The sequence below is a fragment of the Aspergillus fijiensis genome (assembly GCF_003184825.1).
Source record: "Aspergillus fijiensis CBS 313.89 unplaced genomic scaffold BO72scaffold_6, whole genome shotgun sequence".
Taxonomy (NCBI): domain Eukaryota; kingdom Fungi; phylum Ascomycota; class Eurotiomycetes; order Eurotiales; family Aspergillaceae; genus Aspergillus; species Aspergillus fijiensis.
Window position 1 is genome coordinate 298218 of NW_024468982.1, and position 21257 is coordinate 319474.

General features: G+C 50.9%; 6 protein-coding genes across 6 annotated transcripts; 3 read left to right on the forward strand and 3 right to left on the reverse strand.

The window, feature by feature from the left end:
- Positions 1-993: 993 nt before the first annotated feature.
- On the reverse strand, positions 994-2265 carry BO72DRAFT_518398 (protoglobin family protein; the record flags this gene model as incomplete). Its single annotated transcript, XM_040949644.1, has 3 exons — positions 994-1717; positions 1815-2085; positions 2151-2265. The coding sequence occupies 3 exons, from the start codon at positions 2263-2265 to the stop codon at positions 1288-1290; spliced, it is 816 nt and encodes a 271-aa protein (XP_040805137.1). The 3' UTR covers positions 994-1287.
- A 7058-nt stretch (positions 2266-9323) lies between these two features.
- Positions 9324-10730, forward strand: exg1 (glucan 1,3-beta-glucosidase; the record flags this gene model as incomplete). Its single annotated transcript, XM_040948299.1, has 3 exons — positions 9324-9397; positions 9457-9851; positions 9949-10730. 3 exons carry the CDS (start codon positions 9324-9326, stop codon positions 10728-10730), a joined length of 1251 nt encoding a protein of 416 aa, XP_040805138.1.
- Positions 10731-11203: 473 nt separating this feature from the next.
- Positions 11204-15348, reverse strand: BO72DRAFT_421440 (putative importin 11). The gene is made up of 7 exons (XM_040942763.1): positions 14890-15348; positions 14738-14838; positions 14545-14682; positions 13471-14486; positions 12947-13419; positions 12705-12893; positions 11204-12654 (listed from the first exon to the last, which is right to left on the reverse strand). Exons 1-7 carry the CDS (start codon positions 15052-15054, stop codon positions 11596-11598), a joined length of 3141 nt encoding a protein of 1046 aa, XP_040805139.1. The 5' UTR covers positions 15055-15348; the 3' UTR covers positions 11204-11595.
- A 217-nt stretch (positions 15349-15565) lies between these two features.
- BO72DRAFT_483307 (uncharacterized protein) lies at positions 15566-16343 on the forward strand. Its single transcript, XM_040947790.1, has 3 exons — positions 15566-15894; positions 15954-16092; positions 16156-16343. Exons 1-3 carry the CDS (start codon positions 15798-15800, stop codon positions 16286-16288), a joined length of 369 nt encoding a protein of 122 aa, XP_040805140.1. The 5' UTR covers positions 15566-15797; the 3' UTR covers positions 16289-16343.
- A 360-nt stretch (positions 16344-16703) lies between these two features.
- BO72DRAFT_518400 (aldehyde dehydrogenase family protein) lies at positions 16704-18339 on the forward strand (the record flags this gene model as incomplete). Its single annotated transcript, XM_040949645.1, has 4 exons — positions 16704-16757; positions 16817-16886; positions 16952-17385; positions 17455-18339. The coding sequence occupies 4 exons, from the start codon at positions 16704-16706 to the stop codon at positions 18337-18339; spliced, it is 1443 nt and encodes a 480-aa protein (XP_040805141.1).
- Positions 18340-18930: 591 nt separating this feature from the next.
- BO72DRAFT_396519 (acid phosphatase PHOa) lies at positions 18931-20961 on the reverse strand. The gene is made up of 4 exons (XM_040942033.1): positions 20756-20961; positions 20331-20692; positions 20216-20277; positions 18931-20150 (listed from the first exon to the last, which is right to left on the reverse strand). Exons 2-4 carry the CDS (start codon positions 20514-20516, stop codon positions 19052-19054), a joined length of 1347 nt encoding a protein of 448 aa, XP_040805142.1. The 5' UTR covers positions 20517-20692; positions 20756-20961; the 3' UTR covers positions 18931-19051.
- Positions 20962-21257: the final 296 nt, after the last annotated feature.

Consider the following 21257-nt stretch of genomic DNA (forward strand, 5'->3'; position numbering starts at 1 on the left):
TTAGTCAGTTGGTCAGTTTGATAATTGACTGCCTTGTGGCTTCCATGAGTGCATCGCGTGTTCGACTGCATCTGATATGTACAGACTGCAGGACGTACGTGCAAAGAATGGTGCATGTACTGTATGTCTGCCTGTCCAGTAGGCCGGTCGGTTATGCTGGGTTCCGTGCCTTTTTTTTTTTGGTTCCCCACCGGGCAAGGGAATATTAAGGTTGACGGCCGGATGACGGTTGAGACGCCCAGTCCAAACCGTTGCCGCTTCCCCTTTAACTATTAGTTCGAAGCTCGCTGACATTAGGTTCGGTTTCATAGTTAACTAAATCTGATTCATGCTTACCAATCATGCTTTCTTCTGGGTTCATGCTTGGAATGATACTCTTAGGAGTGCTCCGTACTCCGTCTGTACTCTAAGTTACTACTCATAGGTACTCTACCAAATCGCTCCTTACAACTTCTCAAAGCGTCTTAAAGAAGCAGGTTGGGGGGGGAAGGGGGGGGGGAAGCCTTCCATCCATTGCAATCCAATGACAATCATTACTTGAGCCCCTCGCATGCCCGCTGCAACGGCGATCTTGTCCTTTATTGGATCCCGTGACTCGTGGCGTCCCCAGGTCTTACTTAATCTAGCATGGATCATGACAGACCGTGGACGGGAAGGCCCAACCACTTCTACGGAGTAGATACACACCCGACCTATTCAAGTACTACTTACTCTCCGGCATTTCGACAATCCAACATGCGGTCCTTGATGCTTGCCATCCCCTTATCTACCGTGATCAATGTTTGCTGACTCGCTGAGCGTCCGTGAATTAGATACGATAGCACAGGCCACGGCCTATCCCCAATCACTTGCATGTCGATCACAAACCAGGGGACAATGACATGCAGGATCTCTCCCCTTTACAAACCCCCTACTCCCAAACGAAGCCGACATGGCCACCATCTATAAAGCTTGTGAATAATAAAGGTCTGGAAACTTGAATTCGCGTGATTATTGACGGAAGAGGTGGCGTCATAGTGCCTAATTAGAGTCGATTATCCTTCCCCACGGGGCGCGCTTTCTGCGTTACTTCATCGAGATAGAGAGAGCAAGCATACTCTAGAAACGAACAGACAAAAACAAAACAAAACCAATAAAGCCAATAAAAATCAGTGTCCGGGAATATATATACCTAACGCCCGCTATGCTCCATGCCCCCTTTATATAACCTTTTCAGCACAACGATGGAATCCACACTACCGTGTGGCTCGAAAAAAAAGAGCCCAGCCCCAGCAGTCGGGCTCCAATTTACTTCCCAGCCCAGATCTTTGTTTGGGATGAAGTTGGCGCCATGTCAGCGAAAGGGCAGGCAGGTGTATGAGTGGGAACGTTGCCACTTCGGACGCTGGAACGATCATCCTCACTCGAGGTGCCCGAACTGCTATCGCCCAGGATCTTCTTGTCCCCCAGGTAGCCTTCTTTCTCATCGACGATGATCTCCGACATCTCATCGGCGTACTCCTCGCCATCTCGCATGCGCCATCTCGCCACGAGGTCGTTCTGGATCCAGATGATCTTGCTGATGGCCCGGATCAGGGCGATCTTGCGTGGTAGGGAGAGGTGCGGGTGCGACATGAGGGCTTCGGTGAAGATATCCTGGATGTAGCCCAGGCAGGCGCCCATGTGGATGTATTCGATGTTCAGCGAGTAGAGACGCTCTTGGGCCGTGTGCATCATTCTGGGGCTGGTCAGCCTTCTTCTCATTCTCTCAATTCTCACAGCATGTGACCCTGCTATGGGTTTGAAGCCTCCAGTCTCGTCCAAAGTGAACTTACCCAACTTTGTTCAAGTATCGCCAGAATTCCATCTGGGACGGGTCGGAGCAGAGCTTAGTCAAGTACCATCGCAGGAACATCTTTCGACGTTGAATCTGAGGGCTCTCCTCGGTAAAGAACTCTTCTATCGGGGTCTCGTCGGAGGTGTCTCTGGTGTGGAAGGCACGTGCGGTGATGTCGGTTTCGAGGAGTTTCTTGTAGACGATGTTGACGACAGCCGGGATCAAGGCTTTGATGTATTTGGAACCTCCCACCAGCGCTTCGACGTCGCCTTATGTCCCCACCATCAGGGTCAGCTTGGGAAGTTTTGAACGGTCAATGAGGACAAGCACTCACTTGAGTTGAAGTCCAGGAAGTCTCGAAGATAATTGATGCGCGCCTCTAGGCGGGTATACAGAGCCTTTCGTTCGACATGCTTCATCGGCCGACCAGAACCGAGCGAGTGTTCCATTTGCAAGAGGAGTTTGTCCGTCCTCAAGAGATATCAAGGTGTGGCTTATTGAGAAGCGAAGGAGGCGTTCTGACAGGGGCTATATGACAGCGGCAGGCTTTTCACGAACTCCTGGGGTTGGATCGAGAGATAAATCGGGCGAGGATGGAAAGATAATAGAAGAAAATCGAAGAATAATTGGAGACCCATGAGAGGACAGCGACATCATGCGATTATATATGTCGACTGGGCGGAGGGGGGCTACAGACCGGGGGGGGGGGAGAGTCAGCGATCATTGGGCATATCAAGATCCTGCACTGATTGCCAGTTCAAAAAATCCGAGTTCGAACCCGACCCTCCTCCACGCGGGAACGGATCCATCATGATAATTGTGGGCACTTGATCAAGAGGAGACGAGGGGAGTTTCACTATCCCAACTAAGGACGGCGATGTATCCAGCACGGGTCGCAGGCGTGCAGCATCAGACCAGACAGGGACTGTCACCGTCCAACGGCCCTAGAGGATCCCGAGACTTGGCGATTACTTTTCGAAGCACCTCGGTGGTCTGATGCACTTACTACTTACTTACTCCCTTTAGACCAATGGTCTAAGTTACTACCCACTGAATGCCGGCTAGCATCATATCAACATCATATCACCCTCGTACTCTTTTTCTTACAGTTGTTACTCATCGTCGCCGATCTCATTGTGCATTCCCGACTGCTGCCGGGGCGCTGGGATGCATCCAACCAGACTTCGTATTAAGTTGCATCCTCTCCTCCACGCGTCGCCGCCTGGCTTTCGGAAGCAAAGCATCCTCTTTGGCGAATGGCAATGGCGAGGAATTTCTCCACGAACATGATCGAAAGAGGAAAAAAGCAAGAAAAGGAAAATTCAAACGTTCTGGCGTGGGGCGTTCGACGTGTCCATGTTCCACGCAATGGACACAATCATCCTAAGTTAACTCCCGTCCTCATCAAAATGTTTAGTGCAAGGGAAGAGCCGAATGACTATTGTCAGCTTCGTCGAATATGAATGGCGGAGAATTGAAGGGCAAAAGCTATGTTGAGCTACTATTCCAATCCAGGCGACTATGTCCAGCGCCCAAAGCGGACAGAAACCATTAAAACTCCCCTTTTGGTAAACTCCTACGCAGGCTTCGCAGATTAAGGGAGCAATATTCGGATCATGGATGGTTTAGCTCTGTTTCTTCTCATCATCCTCCTCCACCGGGCCCGACGTCGTCGCCAGTCGGAGCCGATGGCCGACCGACAGAACGCAGGATCATAGCCCAAAAAGACAAAATTGAATAATCCTTGATGGCCCCCCCAGTTCTTTTTAGCAGCGGTGCTGCTGGAGTTAATATCATACTACGGAGTACAGTTACATCCTTTCAGCCACAGTCGATAATAGGAAGGAGTTCTATTGTTGCTCCTCGTCGCGGCCTCGTCGCGAAAGGCATTGAGACAAGTCCAGACACTCTCGCAATTCATCTACCGAACTCAAATTGAGCTTCGTAGTTGAAGAAACTGATGGCCTATCACTGGATGCCTCGGACCTCCCCTACTCTCCAGCGATCATCAGGGGCATGGCAGAAAAAAGAAAAGCAATTCCGATACAATGTGAGCTATCATCTTCAACAAAAAAGTAGGTTTTTATTTTCGTTCGGCCGAGGGCGAAAAAGATCAACAACAATAATAGGAGAACAAGCCTAGATCGGGGGGGAGTCCCCCATTAGTAATTGGCAGAAATAGACCCGGGGAGACAAAAAACAAAAAAAACAAAGAGGCAAAAGAGACGATGAAATTTTTTTTTCCCCTTCTCTCGCCCGGCTGCTCTAATAGGCGAATTAGATTGAGAACCGGTTTCTCCCTACGATCAGGCCACTGCGATGTGGACGAAACCAAAACCAAAAACAACACCATAAGGAGGAACGGCCAAATAATGACGCAGAATAAATGTTTAGTTTGTGAAGGGCAAAAAAACAAAGTGATTAATCATCTAGCAGCATATCATCAACCCATTCATCAGTGATCAGTGGTCCCATTCCACTCACGCGACTCTCCACGGAAAGTCAGTTAAGCTGAAAAAGCATACGTTAACTAAGAGCTACGCTACTGGAAGCATAGCTGACGGTAGCTTAGCTTCCTGCGCAGCGCAGCGCTGCAATCCTCCGCTTCGGCAGTTCGGATCTCTCTGATTGTCATGATTGCGGCTTTTGCGCCTGGCTTGAGCCGCGGTTGAATCTTCCATCCATCGTTCGCCAGGAAGATTGGTGACATCACTTCCTGTCTAACAGCGGAATCTGATCCACTCTTGATGATTTCCTTGGATGGCAGCCTGTCACTTGACCACTACAGCAGCCCATACTGAAGATCCTTCTTCAAAGCACCCGAACAAGACAATCGTGATTGATCCCATCCACGATTTGGGGAATCGGAGAGACTGATGGCTTGACGCCGCCACCATTCGGTTCGTTCCAGAGTCGAGATGGAAGCACTTTGCTCAGGAATTCAATCGCATTGGGGCTGCCCCCCTTTTTCGTGATCCTGTCACAGGAATCTGGGTGATGGCCCAGCCTGCCCCAGCCTGCCCCAGCTGAGTATATCCTCCGTGACCCCCCCCCCCCTCCCCGTTCAACAGTCAAACAACGGCCAATTCCCACCCCATTCGAGACATCAACTCTGGAAATTATAGAAAGTATTGGGCACCTCTTACACAGACGGACCATCTAGATGAAGGTTTTATGTCAGTTCCAACAACCGCCGGCAAAGAGGACTGTCCAGAAGTGACTCCGGTGAAGCGATTTTCCCGGTGGGCTAGACAGTAGACAGACAGAACTCCGTAGTTAGACCCAACACACAGAGAAATCCCGGTCCGCAGCCGAAGACCGTCGGCACGCGATGGGGTTCGGTTCGGTGGTCCGCCCGGGGAATGGATCCCCGGTTAGGGTAATTAGCTTGCTTGGAAAAAACGGGCGGGCAGCCCACCTGGCAGTCCAGTCCTGCAACTGATTCAGTGACTGATGATCATCAGAATTCTCATTGGTGTCCTCACCTTCCTTGCACCAGCACCAGATACCAGAACGAGAGCAATTGACGGAGATTGGGATCACGACTCTTGGTCTCCTGGGTATCGCCAAGTCAATCGAGCCTTGGCTTCGAGGGATGAACAAGGAGTGGAAATACCTAACCGATCTTGAGCTAACTTATGGCTCTCTACTTCTAGGTCCATTGCCTAGCTGCGTCGCTAGAATCTTGGATACTGTGCGTACTGAGATGGCCCTGAATTTACATAGTAGACAGCGGGCTTTGCAAAGGGCAGTCGATTGATGAATTCGACTGCCACGGGAGCAAGCAAGTCTGGTTGACCTGTCCACACCAGGAATATGCTGCCTGGTCTGCCATGATATTCAATTCAGGACTGGGGTTCTAACAGCAGTGGTAGCGGTAGTAGGTCAGTACGCTTTACCTTGCACGTGCTGTATGATGTCTATGTCCACGGTCTGCTGGGCTCGATGATCTATTGAGACCACTATGTATGACTCGCCCTTCACCATCGGTCATCCCTGCATTCACATGTGCTTTCTCTGCGGTTTAGTCTTTCTGCCTGTCTTCAGTTCAATTCTGGCTATCAGCCCGATTTTTATTCTTTACACCGAACCCCGGAGATGCTTTTTTTCAAGATCAATCCACATAGCACCATAATGGAGCAGTTATGCGCGGCGGATGACCTCTGCAACGGCTGATATTCACGTTATTTTTTGAGATTGTGAGCACGCACGCTGAAAGCAGCAGATGCCTCATGGCTCGACTACGAGGTAGAAACCCAGCATTGACACTACAAGCGCTGCAGGTATGTTAGACAGCGCTTCTTACTGTACGCTGAACGACGTAAAGAATAGGCTATACGTGGTTCCGGCACCAGAGCTCCTACATCCAACTCACCTCCTCCCAGATATTCATGAATAGTAGCTATGGAAAGAGACAAGGATGCGAAACAGATCTCATGTCCCCTTACCGAAGAGCCTCGATGCTGCCCACGCCCGCTAATCAGCAGGGTTTCTTAAGAAGGAGCCTGCATGGTGAGACATGTCGCGTGTCTTGCTACCCGTTTCTGCTTGGCAAGTACAACCCCTTGCTCGGCAATTTGGTCGACGCACAGCGATCGATTGCCAGATCTCGACCGAGAGGAAGGTGGGAGCTTTAGCCATACTTGGTATTGGAGCACCGATGGGGTCGGGGAGATGGCTCTCTATCCGTCCCGTTCGTTGCCCACCATGCCGAAACAACCGGAGGAAGCATTAGGCTTTAGCCAACTTAGCTTAGATCTTGATCACGGTACTCCGCCGGTCTTGGACAAGGGGGGGGGGGGGGGGAGGGGCAGGATTCGGAGCTCGGAAAAAAGGCTTGGAGCCTTGGACGAGTGGTGCTGGTAAGTGGTTCCTTGGATTTGGATGGCATGAGTTTCCGAACTTGGAGTTGTAGATCGTAGCTTAGCCCAGACTAGACAGCCAGACTAAGCCAGACTAACTTCATGCAGGGGTTACCGCTTTAGTCAACCCCCAAGCAGTTTTTTTTTTCTTTTCGTCCCGTTTTTCTCCTAATTTCTCCGCGATGCATCTGCGATGGTTCGATTGAGGGGAAGATGCGTACTCCGTAGCGGTATGATCCCCAGTGGTACGAGTGTGTATAGTGGTTCCCGGAAGCCACAAATCGTATCTTGCCGGATGCCGACGAGGCGTAGTTTGACACTAAAGACGAATATTAAGGGCGCCTTGACGCAGATCGAGATTGGTTGGCGACTTCCATCAAGCCACATGACGTAAGAATTTGGGAGTTGAAAGGGGCTCAAGGCTGATCGAGCTTTTCAGGTACCATCGTTTTTCCAACAAAATCGACAGATTTCTTCATCGACAAGTATTCAGGAGGAGGGGCCGGGATAATCGTTAGCTGAGGTGATCGATGTCGGCAAACGATAGCCGAGATTAAGATCGTAGGGCCATAACACTTGTATGACCGATAGGCTATAATGGCCTTGGATTTTGAGAGGGGGGGCCAGGCTGCAACATCGCAGTGGGGAGATTTCATGTGTTCGGTGGGGGAGTGGGAGAATCGATCGTGGGTGTTGATAATCTTAGATCGAACGCGCACAATCTGCTTTCTCCGCGGAGCAACTCCTGTGTGTTTGGGTGCGGGATCGGTGTGGTTTTGAAAAGGTTGATTTCATCATCTCCAGAGACGTAGCGTTGAATGAAAAGCGGGAGCGCAAGTCACTATATCCGCTCATTGGTAGAGATTATTTGAAAACGGAGGAGAGACAGAGAATGGCGACTGTTTCTTCTCGGAGACAAGCTTGACCAGTCAAAAGGCGCATGTGTGTGTATTGCCTGATAGCAAAACCATGTGCTTGTTAGTTAGCGGTTGACCATGACTAGTACAGAATGGCAGCAGGTATGACGCGACTTGCGACTCGTTTGTGTTCTGTCTGCGTTGCATAGAGAGAGGCAAACGCCACCTAAGCTATGCTCTGCTCTGCTGGATCAATCTCCAGTCCCATGTGCGCCATTGGAAACGTTTAGTGGTATCAAATGAAGCAATAACATGAATCATTGGATAAGTTGGGATGTTCTTCACATGACGGGAAAATGCCGTGGTTCGATCCCAGGCCGCCGAACCACGTGACCAACTCCGCATCCGGCCCGCCGTCATTGCCTTTTGGACGTTAACGTACTCATCTCTCGCTCAGTCCGTTCCATTGCCAATTCTCCCAATTGATTTGTCTCTCGCCGGGTTCAGAATAATCCCCGGTCTTTAGGGCACCTTCTCGACCTTTGCAGCATATTTGGCCGCTGAGATGTTGTACTCAGAGATACCAATTGGTGCCCGACGAGCTGCATAAAGAAAGTGAGCGGGAGAGGAAAGAGACGGAGGGAGATGCCCAGAACTCTCGGACTCAATTCCATAGCCAGGATTGCAATCCCCCTCCCCCCCTTCACAACTTTGTCCAATTGATCCACCTTCACCACCAAAGGAAAGAAAAGAGCTTTGGGCGACATCTCCGCCCTCTTTGCTCCATCAGAACCATGGAAAACTTACTCCCCTTCCTCCCTTGCAAAGGTGGCATTGGCCGCTGATCTACATCTGATCGCCATCCGTGACGTCCTAATTAAACTACTGCGGGGGAACAAAAAGGGTCCAATGCACCCAAGGTTGAGGAGCCTCGGCCGCGATTCCATGGATGCATGGCGGACGATTTGGCCTTGCGTCTAAGCTAATTCTCCCTATCTCTCTCCTCTTGCTCCACCTCCACCTCCTCCCCGCGCCTCAGAGTCTGGTCCATCCACAATCTATATGATTTGCCGGATCTTTGGGGTCTCCCTGCAACCATCAGGGTGACTTCACATCTCATTGATTGTAGGATCATGTGGCCGGTCTGAATCGCAAGGTGGGTCGGGGAAATCCCCCATCTCTTCCCCCCAGACAGTTGTTGATATGTCACTTTCCACTTGTGATTGATTTGTCCCTGACTTGACCCTAAACCTGTCACCCTGTGGCGCGCCTTGTAACATCGTGATCGATCTGATCTCCAAGAAAAGCCGAGGAAACAAAACTTTACACTAGGTTTATTTAAAGACTATTCTCCTTTTTCGTGCCTTGTCATTCTGTATAGTTCCGTCTCCGTCCTCGATCGTTGAAGAATGTGAATCGAGGACTATCCGACTATCGCTCTAGATCATCTAGCGATCAGCCTCGCTTATACGAACCTACTTTGCTTGAATGCATTCGGCGTCTCCGTATCTAAAGCCACCTCCAAGACATCGACAAGTGGTCTGGCCGCTAGGCCAATTCTCTGAACGCAGTCCTAATTGCGATCTGTGCAGATCACTTCAAGATCCCCGCTCTGAATTCGGGGCGTTCCTCTGTTTGCGGTCGTCTGACTCCCTGCGTCTTCAGCTCTTCTTTACTTAAACCATCTGAATTCCATTCCTGTTCAATGCAGATCGCAGCCAGGATTCCTCTTCGCATCCCAGCCTCCTAATAAGTCATTGAAAAAGCCAATCATCGTGTGTTTGCAGTATGTTGAGTAAACGCATGCAAAACGCGCTTCTGGCGCTTGGTCTCGTCGCCGTGGGCGCTGATGCCGCTGCGGTGTTAGTACTCCTGCTACTACATGTTTATTTGTTTGTTCTCGACTAACACGCACATGAAGGCGCTTGGAGAACCGAGCGAGTGCATTTGACTACAAGAGCCAGAAGATACAGGGTGTTAACCTCGGTGGCTGGCTGGTGACCGAGCCCTGGATCACACCTTCAATCTACGACAATGCAGGTGGTGCAGCTGTCGACGAATGGACCTTGACCCAAACACTGGGCAAAACTGAAGCCCAGTCCCGCCTTTCTGCTCACTGGAGCTCGTTCATCACGCAGGATGACTTCAACCGAATCGCCCAGGCCGGTCTCAACCACGTCCGGATCCCTATCGGCTACTGGGCCCTTGCGCCTATTGAAGGCGAGCCCTACGTCTATGGTCAACTGGAATACCTTGATCAAGCCATCACATGGGCACGAAGTGCCAACCTTAAGGTCATTCTCGATCTACACGGCGGTAAGCTTCCTTTCCCCCACAAATTTGTATTCCTACACACCCCCTTACTCCAGGTTTCGAAGGCCACAATTGATGCTGACCAGGGGTATCATCCTAGCACCGGGATCCCAGAACGGGTTCGACAACAGTGGCCGCAAGGGCCCCGTCCAGTGGCAGCAAGGGTCGACGGTAAACCAGACCCTGGTCGCCTTCAACGAACTTGCCAAACGCTACCTCCAGCACTCTGATGTCGTCACGGCCATCGAAGCGCTCAACGAGCCCAGCGTTCCCGGCGGGGTTAACCAGGACGGGCTCAAGCAGTACTACTACAGCACCCTGGCCACGGTGCAGAGCCTGAACCCGGACACCGCGCTCGTCCTGCACGACGGTTTCCTCTCCGTGGATTCGTGGAACGGCTTCATGCAGTCCTCCAACGCCGTGATGGACACCCACAACTACCAGGTCTTCGACAACGGTCTGCTGGCGATGGACATCAACACGCATGTCCAGACCGCCTGCGCCTTCGCCAACCAGCACCTTGTCACCACTGACAAGCCCGCCTTCGTCGGCGAGTGGACCGGCGCCCTCACCGACTGCGCCAAGTACCTGAACGGGAAGGGCGTCGGCGCCCGCTACGACGGCACCTATGGCTCCAGCGGCGCCATCGGCAGCTGCGCCACCCACAGCACCGGCACCGCCGCCGGCCTCTCCGCCGACGAGCGCACCAACACCCGCCGCTTCATCGAGGCCCAGCTCGACGCCTTCGAGAAGAAGACCGGCTGGGTCTTCTGGACCTGGAAGACTGAGGGCGCCCCCGGCTGGGATCTGCAGGATCTTCTGGCCGAGGGCTTGTTCCCGAGTCCCTTGTCCGATAGACGGTACCCCGGACAATGCTCTTAACTTTGTTCTTTTTTCTGTTTTTGATCGTTTTTTTTTCTCTTCAATTTGTTCATCTCTTCGATTCCATTCCATCTGCATTGGTTCTTGAGCCATTCGGCGTACGTGCCATTTATCTTTGTTACATAGGACATGAGAATGAAATTCTTGCCATTTATTCAGTAACTTGATCTCTGACCGGTGCCTTCCCCATAATCTGTCTTAGATTGGGTATCCTGTTACATGGAGCCAATTACCATCCAGTCGCTTTATGTTCTGTAACTTCTCCCCCAGGCCCCGGCCCCGACCCGTGACCCGTGACTTTCGTCGTTCCTTCCCTTTCGGGCGTCGAAGAGACCATAAGTAAAAGGCCTTACGCACCAAACTCTTTCTTATACGGCAAGCCACGCGATGATGAATTGGTAGCAACTTAGCCCTGCTCTACATCGCTTACATTCTCTCCAGGCACTACAGTAGTTACCAGCACCTTCTTCCATGATAAATCCCCAAATAAATGAATGGGCGAACCGAGTGCGCGACCTCGAAAGAACCTAACTGACTATCCATTCGTTCGAACCATGAAACTTATCTATATGTATGGGGTATTTCGGCAACAGTTATAGTCAACAGAGACACGGTGAAAGATGAAAAAAATGACGAGAGAGAAAACAATCTGTCCATGGATGAGAATGGCGGGGAAGGGAATACTTGTCGGAAGAACGGGGCGAGCAAGCATGGTAGATATGATGCATAGATACGATGATGCAACAAGCAGGCAGGCAGGCATATGCAGGACAACACATGATCATCACGACCATCAGAAGGTCGGGAGAATGTACGAAAGGGAATTAGGGGTTCCTTATGGGGTGGAAGGAGGGGGGAGAACCATTCAGAGTAAGCCCAGAGCCCCGAAAGCAGCAACCACCTCCCGGTCAACGTTCAGCAGCCAATCCTCCTGGAAGCGCTGCTCGCCTCCGCAGCCGACGATGACGGAACGGAGACGCTCCCGGATGAACTCCCGGATACTGACCTTGTGCAGAATGTCCATTTCATCCCAGGCGCGACGACGCTCGTTCTCGGGCGGCTCGTGCTCGTCGCCGGCGGCCGTTTGAGCATTGTTCCAGTAAATGAGGTAGTCGCCGCCGCGGGGGTCGTCAGGGTTCGCGCCACCGGCGTCTTCGGAGAGCTCGGTTACGATGTCGGTCCACATGGTCATGTAGGACTGGAGGTTGTCGAGGAGGTAAGTCGGGGGCTGGGAATCGGGCCCATTCAGGGTGAGAAGTTGGGTGAGGGCGAGGGCGTGGAGTTTTTTCTGGGTGCTGCTACCGATGTTGTCGTAGTGGAGGAACCACTCCGTCAATATCCAGTTGAGGGCTTGCTCCTCTGAAGTGTTGGTGGCAGAGGCCACGGCGGAAGTAAAGATCTTGGGGTGGGCCACGGCGAGGCGTGCAAGGACAGAGAAATAGTCCGTCTCCACAACCCCATAGACGGAGGTCTGTTTGCGGTTGGGTCCCGTGCTTTGACTGGCTTCGTAGGCAGAGTGAAGTCCCTCCAGGAGGGCAGGAAGGAAGGAACTGTCGAGGAGGGAACGGGTGATCACGTTGTAGGTGCTCTCGCTGCCGCCATCTACCGCTTCGGCGCCACGGAGCATCAGTTCCACGAGACGGGGTACAACGCCCAACCGCTGGCGAGTGGTGATTTTCAGAAGGGTCTCGAGGGAGACGAGTAGTGGGAAGCGAATTCGATCGCTGAGAATCTCCTGAGGGGCGAGGATAATGTAGGATTCAACAATCTGGAGGGCTTGTGGGGCGCTATCCGTGGCTGCCTCCATGATGGGCATAAGGGCTGGAATGAGGGACAAGATCTCTGGAGAAGCCGGGGAGGGTGTTTGCATGAGGATCGCAGACCAGAGGTCGAGGGCTTCGTCGAGAAGGTAAATGAGAGTCTCCTGTATGACCATGAGCATTGGAAACTGGCTCAGTGGGGTTCAAAACTTACAGAGCCTGGCTCGACAGAGTTCTGAATTAGAGGCAAGATGATTGAGTGATATCGAACTGAGTCTTGCTTGAGGGAATGGATGAGAGACGAGAGAAGAGTGAGGATGGCTTGCTTCATTAGGTGTTCTTCTCCAGAGCTCTCCCAAAGAGGTGGCAGCAAAGACAGAATTTGGTCCGAGAAGGGAGCAATCTGGGTAAGGTCAGAATTGATTGCTGTTTACTTAAACCTGTTGATGCACTTACATGATCTTCCATCTTGACCACAGCCATACGAACAGTATCGAGTAGGCCCATCCTAGTCTCTGAGAGCTCCACTTCTTGAACAAGAGACATCAGGTCTTGGAGGATCGACGGAGCATATGGCAAGAATTCAGTTGGCGAGAACTCAAAAGGATCGAGCACGTTCTTCAGCTGTCTACCAGCACTGATGCGTACAACAAGGTCATTCAACGGGTCTTTCCGACTGAGCAGATGCTGAAATATTTGATACACGGCATTTCGGTTCAGCTCGCTCGCCTTTACTGGAACCCACTGACCCAGGAGAATAGCGATCCTTCTTCGAAGAAGATTGTAGCCTTGCTCTTGTAGTTGAACTTCCGGCACGAGTGTGGCCTCGAGGAAGTTGTTGAAGTCCAGGTGCTGTTCTAGACTTGCTGCAGATAGTCCAATGGCCGAGTAAAGCGAATCTTTCAACAGCACATCGTGGTTGTCGGGACCTATAACAGATCGTTAGAATAGCACCGGTGGCAAAAGGTTTGACTGCTTACTTGCGAAGCCGTAGAAGACGTGCAGCAAGCGGGGGATGAGCAACTCCTTGAAGTGAATGACAAGATCAAGGAAGAGCTTTTCCGAGCAAGACCGGATGGAAAACTCCCACGCCTCCGCGATATCCTCTTCTTTTCTCTCCCATTCTTCTGGGTCTTCTTCCCATTCTTGAAAATCGTTCTTTCTGAAACGAAAGAATTGGGTAACCAAGAGTTCCATGACACTAACGACAAAGTCGTGCGTGAAAAGTTCGGCTTTGATGAGTTCCACAGATTGCTTCTTCTCTTCCTTGTCCTCTGCAGTTTGGTACTTGAATGTCTGCGCAGGATTGAATGCCATTTTCGAACAAGCTCTGATCAGAAGGAGCGCTCTCAGCCCGGTTTTTTCCATCAGTGTCTTGCCCTCTGATTCTCCGTCAGCTCCGAGCTCACTGTAGTGTTCGCCCAACTGAGTGACCAGAGTCCAATAGGCCTGAACAAGACGGATGCTGTCGGGTAGTAATGCAAAAGAGGCTGGTCGGTCCTTGGCCATCTCCACATGAAGCTTAGAGAGTTGCAAAAGATGCTTCTCGACTGCCCTTTTGAATGGATCTGAAATGGCTGCAGGGCCATTGACGAAGTTCAAGAACCTGCTGAAGTGGGCATGAGTGAGGACCCAGAATTCGCGAACGTCCTTATCCCGGTTAGGGTGTTCGAAGCCGGCAATAACCAGGCGTCGAATTACCTTAAGAGACACAAGGCTCTGTTCCATAGTCCCCAGCAGTGCTGTCTCATCAACGCCCCCTTGCTCCAACCAAGATACCCAGGTGTTCACCTTATCCACATATATGCCACCAAGCAGATGGAAGACCTCGGGTGCCACGGACTGGAGGTTGGCACGAGTCCTTTGTAAGCGAGCTGTTGACAGCTCTTTGATGATTTGCAGTAAAATGACGAGGGTTCGGGGTAATTGTAACGGGTTCGCGCCAGGCTGGGTGGAGGAGCGGAGGAAGGCGATGATCGAGGAGATTGCGTCAGGCCTGCAAGAACAATCAGCTAACGATCGCAAGTCCAGTGCAGTTATGCGAGATCACATACCAGTCTTGAGGGAATTCGTAGCGCATTATCTTAGCTAGCATCAAGGCATTGTGAAGGGCGAGTAGAGGGGCAGGTTCCACGACACCAGCTTGTAGTGCCCTGAGCTTAATCTGTTCCTTCTCCTCCTTCTTGATGGCACTTTGCGAGTATGTCAGTCCTTGTATATGAAGTCAACGAGCTCAGGTGAGCCTACTTAGTAGCGGTCTTTCGCCAATACTTGTCGATGCCGTTCTTTAACTGGATGATGGCAAGGTATCGAACTTCCGACGGGACGGACTGATCTAGGAATACGTCCTGCGGTAATCAGAATTGATAATGGCAGCCGAGTCCGTGGGAGAAACTCACCTGAAGGTACGTGTAGTACATCTCCTGTTTCTCCCAGTTCTGGAGTTGTTGGGTGCCCGTCTGCACCTGCTGTTGGGTTGAGCTCGCCGCTAAGATCAGTGCATTGAGAACATTATGCAGTGTCAGCGGGTTGGCTTCCCCTGCTAACTCGATAATCGAAGCCATGTTGTGCGTGAGATGCTGTGTTGTCGGGAATAGAGCCGACTAGTCGAAGGTGGTGTATCGCACGCGTCGTACTGCGCAGCTTGGGGTACTCGGAAACTTATTGCACAAGAGATGAATGGCGGCCAAGACTGGAACCCCAACGACTAGATGAAGCAAGTGATGCAGGTTTAGTTGAGTCCTGATGCCCTGCCCTGTAAGTATACAAGAATACTGGGACTGCGGGGGACGGGGAGAGAGAGACGGAATGTGTATTGTTAACAATGACAAGGAGCAACAAGCAGCAGAGAAGCTTCAGGCCCGGTCACCTGCCTGATTCATTGATTCGACTGCTAGCAATCTTTCGTCCCCGCCGAGGCGGGGACACTCCGGTCTATAGTAGTTCCGCTCCGAGTAGCCCTAGGGTCGGACCCTGAGCACTAGGCTCAATCGGGATCAAGCTTCTTAGGGCTTGGAATCGCATGATATCATATAGTTGGTACCTACTTGCTACGTAACTTAGGTGACCGAGTCACATAGATCTAGAATCGAAGGCAAGCACCGTTACATACCTATGATGTCTTATGATGCAATTTCCTTCACACTCTCCATCAGAGATGTGTCCAAGAGGACGTATATAAGCCATAAAAATGCTGGCTTATCCTAGTCATAAACATACCCTCGAACTCCCAGCTCGATTCTCATTGCAACAACCACTATATCCCTTTTGTTGAACATACTACCCATACCACCGAATCTCCATCAAAATGAACGACTACGACAAGGTTCGCGTCGCTTTCGACGCCGAGAAGGATTTGAACTCCTATCAGGCCAAGCAGGGCCTTGGTAAGAAGAGTGACTCCAGTATGTGAACCGTCCCGTCACCCAACCACGCCCCATGGCTCATTGCTGATGTGCCAAAGCATTGGAATCTGGTGTGGATGAGATGGTCGAGAGGAAGTTCGAAACTGGCATTAGAACCGGCCGAGAGGCTCATGCCACTGGAAGCAACCGTAAACCCATCCCTGAAGATGAGGGTGGCAGCCGTGACGACCGTGGCCGGTAAGAGAGGCTTCCCTCCTTCTCACGTCCTTCACATGGAGGCTAATATTATCCCTATTGTAGTCTTGCACCAGCTGAAGCGTTTGAGGGCCTTGGCGGTCCTGAGGATAAGGTGAAGCTCAACTCGGAGCGTCGTCCTGGCGACCAAGACACTCTGGACATTCAGGATTTGAAGCGTGCTGGTCTTGCTGAATAAATCATCTAATGTACTATATCTGTAACGAATCAATCATGAGGCATGTGAAGATTATATCAACTTATAAACAAAGCCTTGTCCGTTTGATTGTAGCCTTCCGTGGATAGTGAATACTGGCTGCGACCGGTATCATAAGAAGAAAGTAAAGTTCAAGTCGGAGCGCCACGAAGTGTTTGAGAGCTGGTTACAGTTCATGACTGGCATGTCAATATTTACCTGAGTTTGACCTAGGCTGGGTCAATTCTTCTGTTCCCGACATCTGTGATGAATGTGATTCTCACCTAACCAACCCCACTTTACCTTGTGTTGCAACAGTCAGGTATAAGGAAGGAGTAAATTGCACCATGCCTGATGCCGGAAAGTGTTTCTTATCATATCCTGGCATCGGATACTTCCTGTTACTTATTATCGCAACATGACTGGCCCTACAGAGGAGCCGACTTCAAGGCAGTTGTTCATCAATGGCAAAGTAGGGTCTAGCATCTAATGAAGATGATAAGACTTGCAAGCTGATATCACCCTCAACAGTTTGTGCCATCATCAAACGGAAAGGTCTTCGAGTTAACTAGCCCCTATACCAATGAGAAAGTGGCAGAGAGTAAGTGAGACGATGAAATTATACCGGAAGAACGCAACGTCTAACATGACATGATTGCTTTCCAGTCTGTGAAGCCAGTGAGGTAGACGTAGATGCTGCTGTTGCTGCGGCCAGGGCCGCATTCCCGGCATGGAGGAATCTCTCCCCGGCAGACAGAGGTGTCTTTCTACGCAAGATTGCATCACTTATTCAGGATCATGAGGAAGAGTTTGCGCGCTTGGAAGCTTTGTCTACCGGGAAGCCAGTGTCTCGCTACGTCGATTCCAGTATGGCCATCGAGACCTTCAATTATTTTGCAGAGGCTGGATGGACTGTTCAAGGATCATCCAGTAGAAACACGCCCGGTCACTTCAATATCACGGTGAAAGAACCGTACGGAGTCGTGGCAGCCATCATCCCTTGGAATGTACCACTCGCGTCTTTCGCCACGAAGATCGCACCGGCGGTGGCAGCTGGAAACACCATTGTTTTGAAAAGCAGCGAAAAGTCGCCTCTGACTGTAAGATCCCTCTGAAAGGTCCACAGTTCACTGCCCGTCAGTCAATACTAACAATGGGATACCATGCAGATCGGCTTGGGAGCCAAGCTGATTGCCGAGGCCGGATTCCCACCCGGTGTTGTGAATATACTTCATGAATATGGCCCGACCACCGGCACTGCGATAGCCTCACACATGGACGTTCGCTGTATCAGCTTCACCGGATCTAGCTTGACAGGACGGAAGATCCAAGCCGCTGCGGCCAAGTCCAATATGAAAACCGTACACATGGAGCTGGGGGGAAAGACCCCTGCCCTGATCTTCGAGGATGCGGACCTGGAATCTGCAGCTGAGCAGACTCAATTCAGCGTGCAACTCTTCAGTGGACAAACCTGTATCGCCAACTCACGCATTTACGTACAAGAAAGGGTAGTAGACAAATTCCTCGCTGTTTTCAAGGATAAATTTGGCGCTGCTATACTTGGAAACCCGTTGAATGAAGCAACAAATCAAGGACCGCAAGCTGATAGAACTCAGTATGAGCGAGTCAAAGCGTACCTTTCTTTGGGAGAGAAGAAGGGTAAGTTGACACTCGGCGGTGATGCAAAGGATGGAAACTTCATCAAGCCCACTGTGTTCGAGGAGGTGCCGGAGGAGTCTCAGATCATGAAAGAGGAAATTTTCGGTCCTGTGGTAGTGATCAACACATTCGGGAAAGAAGAAGAGGCCATTGCAAGAGCCAATGATAGTGAATTCGGCTTGTATGCAGCCGTCTTCACCAAGAATATTGACCGGGCTCTGCGGGCATCGAAACTGCTTGAAGCCGGGACCGTTGGCGTTAACTGCACAAGTCCTTCCATGGCGAAAGATATGCCATTCGGAGGCTGGAAAGGCAGTGGTATCGGTCGTGAGGGTTATCTGCATAGCATGGATAGCTATCTGGAGACCAAGTCCATTCTGGTCAAGACAGGCTAAGACAAGGATGGTCCGGACTGCTCGGTCTTCCTTCCTCTGGTCTGCACTTATTCCAGACTGACCTTCGCGCTGCTCGAAGTGAATTGATTCCGTAAGTTAGCAAATTGCAATGAGATACTATTTTTCGGTTTTTGCAGCCTCACAAGCTCAATAAATAAGATTGTGTACAGGCCATAGCGGAAAGCTTAATGGCGTTCAGTGCACACTAAACATGTGGGAGACGACGGAAGACTATGGATCCAGGCGATAATGAATGCTTCTGTACCTGGACCTCAACATCAAAGCAGAAATCGCACCTTATTATCTAGGTCTGAGTGCACTGGCCAAGGCATCAGAAGTAGGACACTGATATGACTACCTCTCATCCAGTTTGGAAGACAAGCTATACGAAGATAGCTAATTAGCGAAGAGAACATTGTTGCACATACACAGCGCATCAAGAGCTCAAACCAAGCTGCTCCAAGCAAACCCCCGTTACTGAAGAGCCAATCCCCCTTGTTGATATCGCTGCAAGTGTACTCTTTTTATTTAGATTGGTTTTTGGTCATATACTAGAGAAATTGAAGCAATAATCATTACATTTGTTATGTCCCATTATTCCCAGTCATAACGTACATTAAATGCTCACCCTAGTCATCCACCTTTTTTATGCGTAAGGATGAACCTTATATTCCTCTCCATCTCGATCCGGTCCAAGAGAATCGCACTTCACTCACAGAATGCTCATCAGCAGAGCCACAACGGCACCCGAAAGAGTGGCAAACCCAGGCAACATCATAGGGTTACCAGTGTTGGCAACAGCAGATGATGAAGCAGAAGAAGAGGTAGAGGAGTTGGAGCTGTTCTGTTTCCTGGTGGCGGTGACGTCGACATTATACTTGGATTTGGTGTCGTACGGGAAAGGGCTGGTGTAGTTGTAAGTAGGCTCAGTGTTGGCAAAGTTCTTCTTCACAATGTCAAGAATACCATGGCCAGCCGAGCAAGTACCATTAGTCAAAGGGACTGGCCACGCAGAAGAGTACTCCGAGTAATCATTATCAGAGAGCGGGCCAGGGTAGGTCTCGTTAAGGTGGAGATTAGTGGTGTCAACATCGTAGTTAACGTAACCGGTCTTGTTGGCCACGATTTCGAGAATGTTGGCGCCACAGTCCCAGCGCCCAAGGGAAGGCAACCCCCAGTTGGCCGAGACGGATGCAATGACGGAGTAGTGGGTGTAGAAGGTGTCGTCCTTAGTGCCCTTTAGGTTGTCGGGAATCACACCACCCAACAAAATACTGAAGATTTTGTTTCCTTTGGGGTAGGTCTTGTCCTCATCAAAGGTGAGGAGCAACAAGGTATCATTCATGAAGTAGGAGTTGTTCAGCAACGGAGGCACCCAGCTACGCTCCCACTGAGCAGCAAAGGTGATGTTTGTGTCGTGAGCATCGTTAGTCATGTTGGGAGTGATAAAGGCCCACTGAGGTAGCTTCTTGTTGGCCAAGTCGTCTTCAAAGCTGGTGAAGTTCTTGATCTGACGCAAGCGAGTGCTATTCTGGGCAATCGAGTCGAACAGAATCAAAGGGTTGTGCTTTCGCACGTAGTCATTGGCATAGGTGACTTGATTAGAGTAATTATACCCTTGGAAGCCAGGATAAGGGAGGTGCTCCTGATATTCACCCCAAGCAATGTTCTTCGTGTCCAGCAAATCAGCGATAGTAGAAACGTTGGCCGGAATTTGCTGGAAGTCATCGTTGTCCATGCCAAAGGTGTCGCCAGAGGCCGAGGCACAGTAATTTGGCTCGGAAGGATGGGTGACTGCGTAGAAATTGGTCCTATGTAGAGCACCGTGTTAGTGACGAACGTCCCGTTCTTCCATTATAATACGAAAGTCACTCACAGTGTGATACCTTGCGAAGCCAACCATTGCACGTTCTCATCCGCAGCAGCGTCCTCGTAGTCCTTCCCATGATGTCAGCAGAATTCATGATGATAAGAATGGGTCAGGCCCATACAATGTTCTCAAGCCAGATCTGATAGAAGCGATTGAAGACAAGACCCTCGACATTGGAGACGGGGGAGTATGGCTCGATTGTGGCCGCGGCCTTCTCGATCTCCGTTAGAGAAGGCTCAGAGACGTTGGCGAGCTGGGCGTACGCCACGGAAGCGGCTGCAAGCAAAGTGGCGGCGGAAGACTTCATTGTGACTTGATTTCCTCCAAGACGAAGTATCTTGACGATCACCAAGGAAAGGGTAATAGATGAGAGAATGATCAGCGCTCAGTCAAAACATTGGGGAAGGACTCGCAGTCGTATATTTATAGGCTTCGGCAAGAGAGAAGCAGTACATGTCTCCGAGCCACGCGAGACCATGTGCCCTGACCACGGGTTAGTACATAGAATGAGGTTCCACAGAGCGGATAGTTGGCCAGGGACCGTACTGCACGTTGAAGCTGAAATGGACCACGCGGATCAGGAAAGACCTTCTATTCGACAGTTTGCATTCTGGCCTATCCTTGTTCAATCCTGGTCTAATCGGCAGCTGGGGTGACATCGTTCGATCTCACTGCACCTTTCTCGCTTCCAGAACAACAGAACAGACAAAGTGGGTAAGGAACATGGATTCTCCAATTCCCTTGACCACGTTCCTCGAAGATGGTGGAGAAGGCACACCTGAGATTATGCTCGGATTGTATAGGGCCACCTGGGTTGCCCCACGGGCTAATCCCCGATCGGTTCTAGTGAGCCCCTAACAGTGGGGTAACAACTGATAATAAGGGCGGGCTTCCGTAGCACGTGCGCCTGTCGCTGGTTCTGTGAGGACCCTTGAATGCAGGGCAGCAGGACATCCATCGGGATAGCTGCATCCTGCCCGCTTCTATCACTGCACCTCCTAGGATGCTAGACTACCTAAGGTGCTCACAGGGTCACTTGCGCCATATT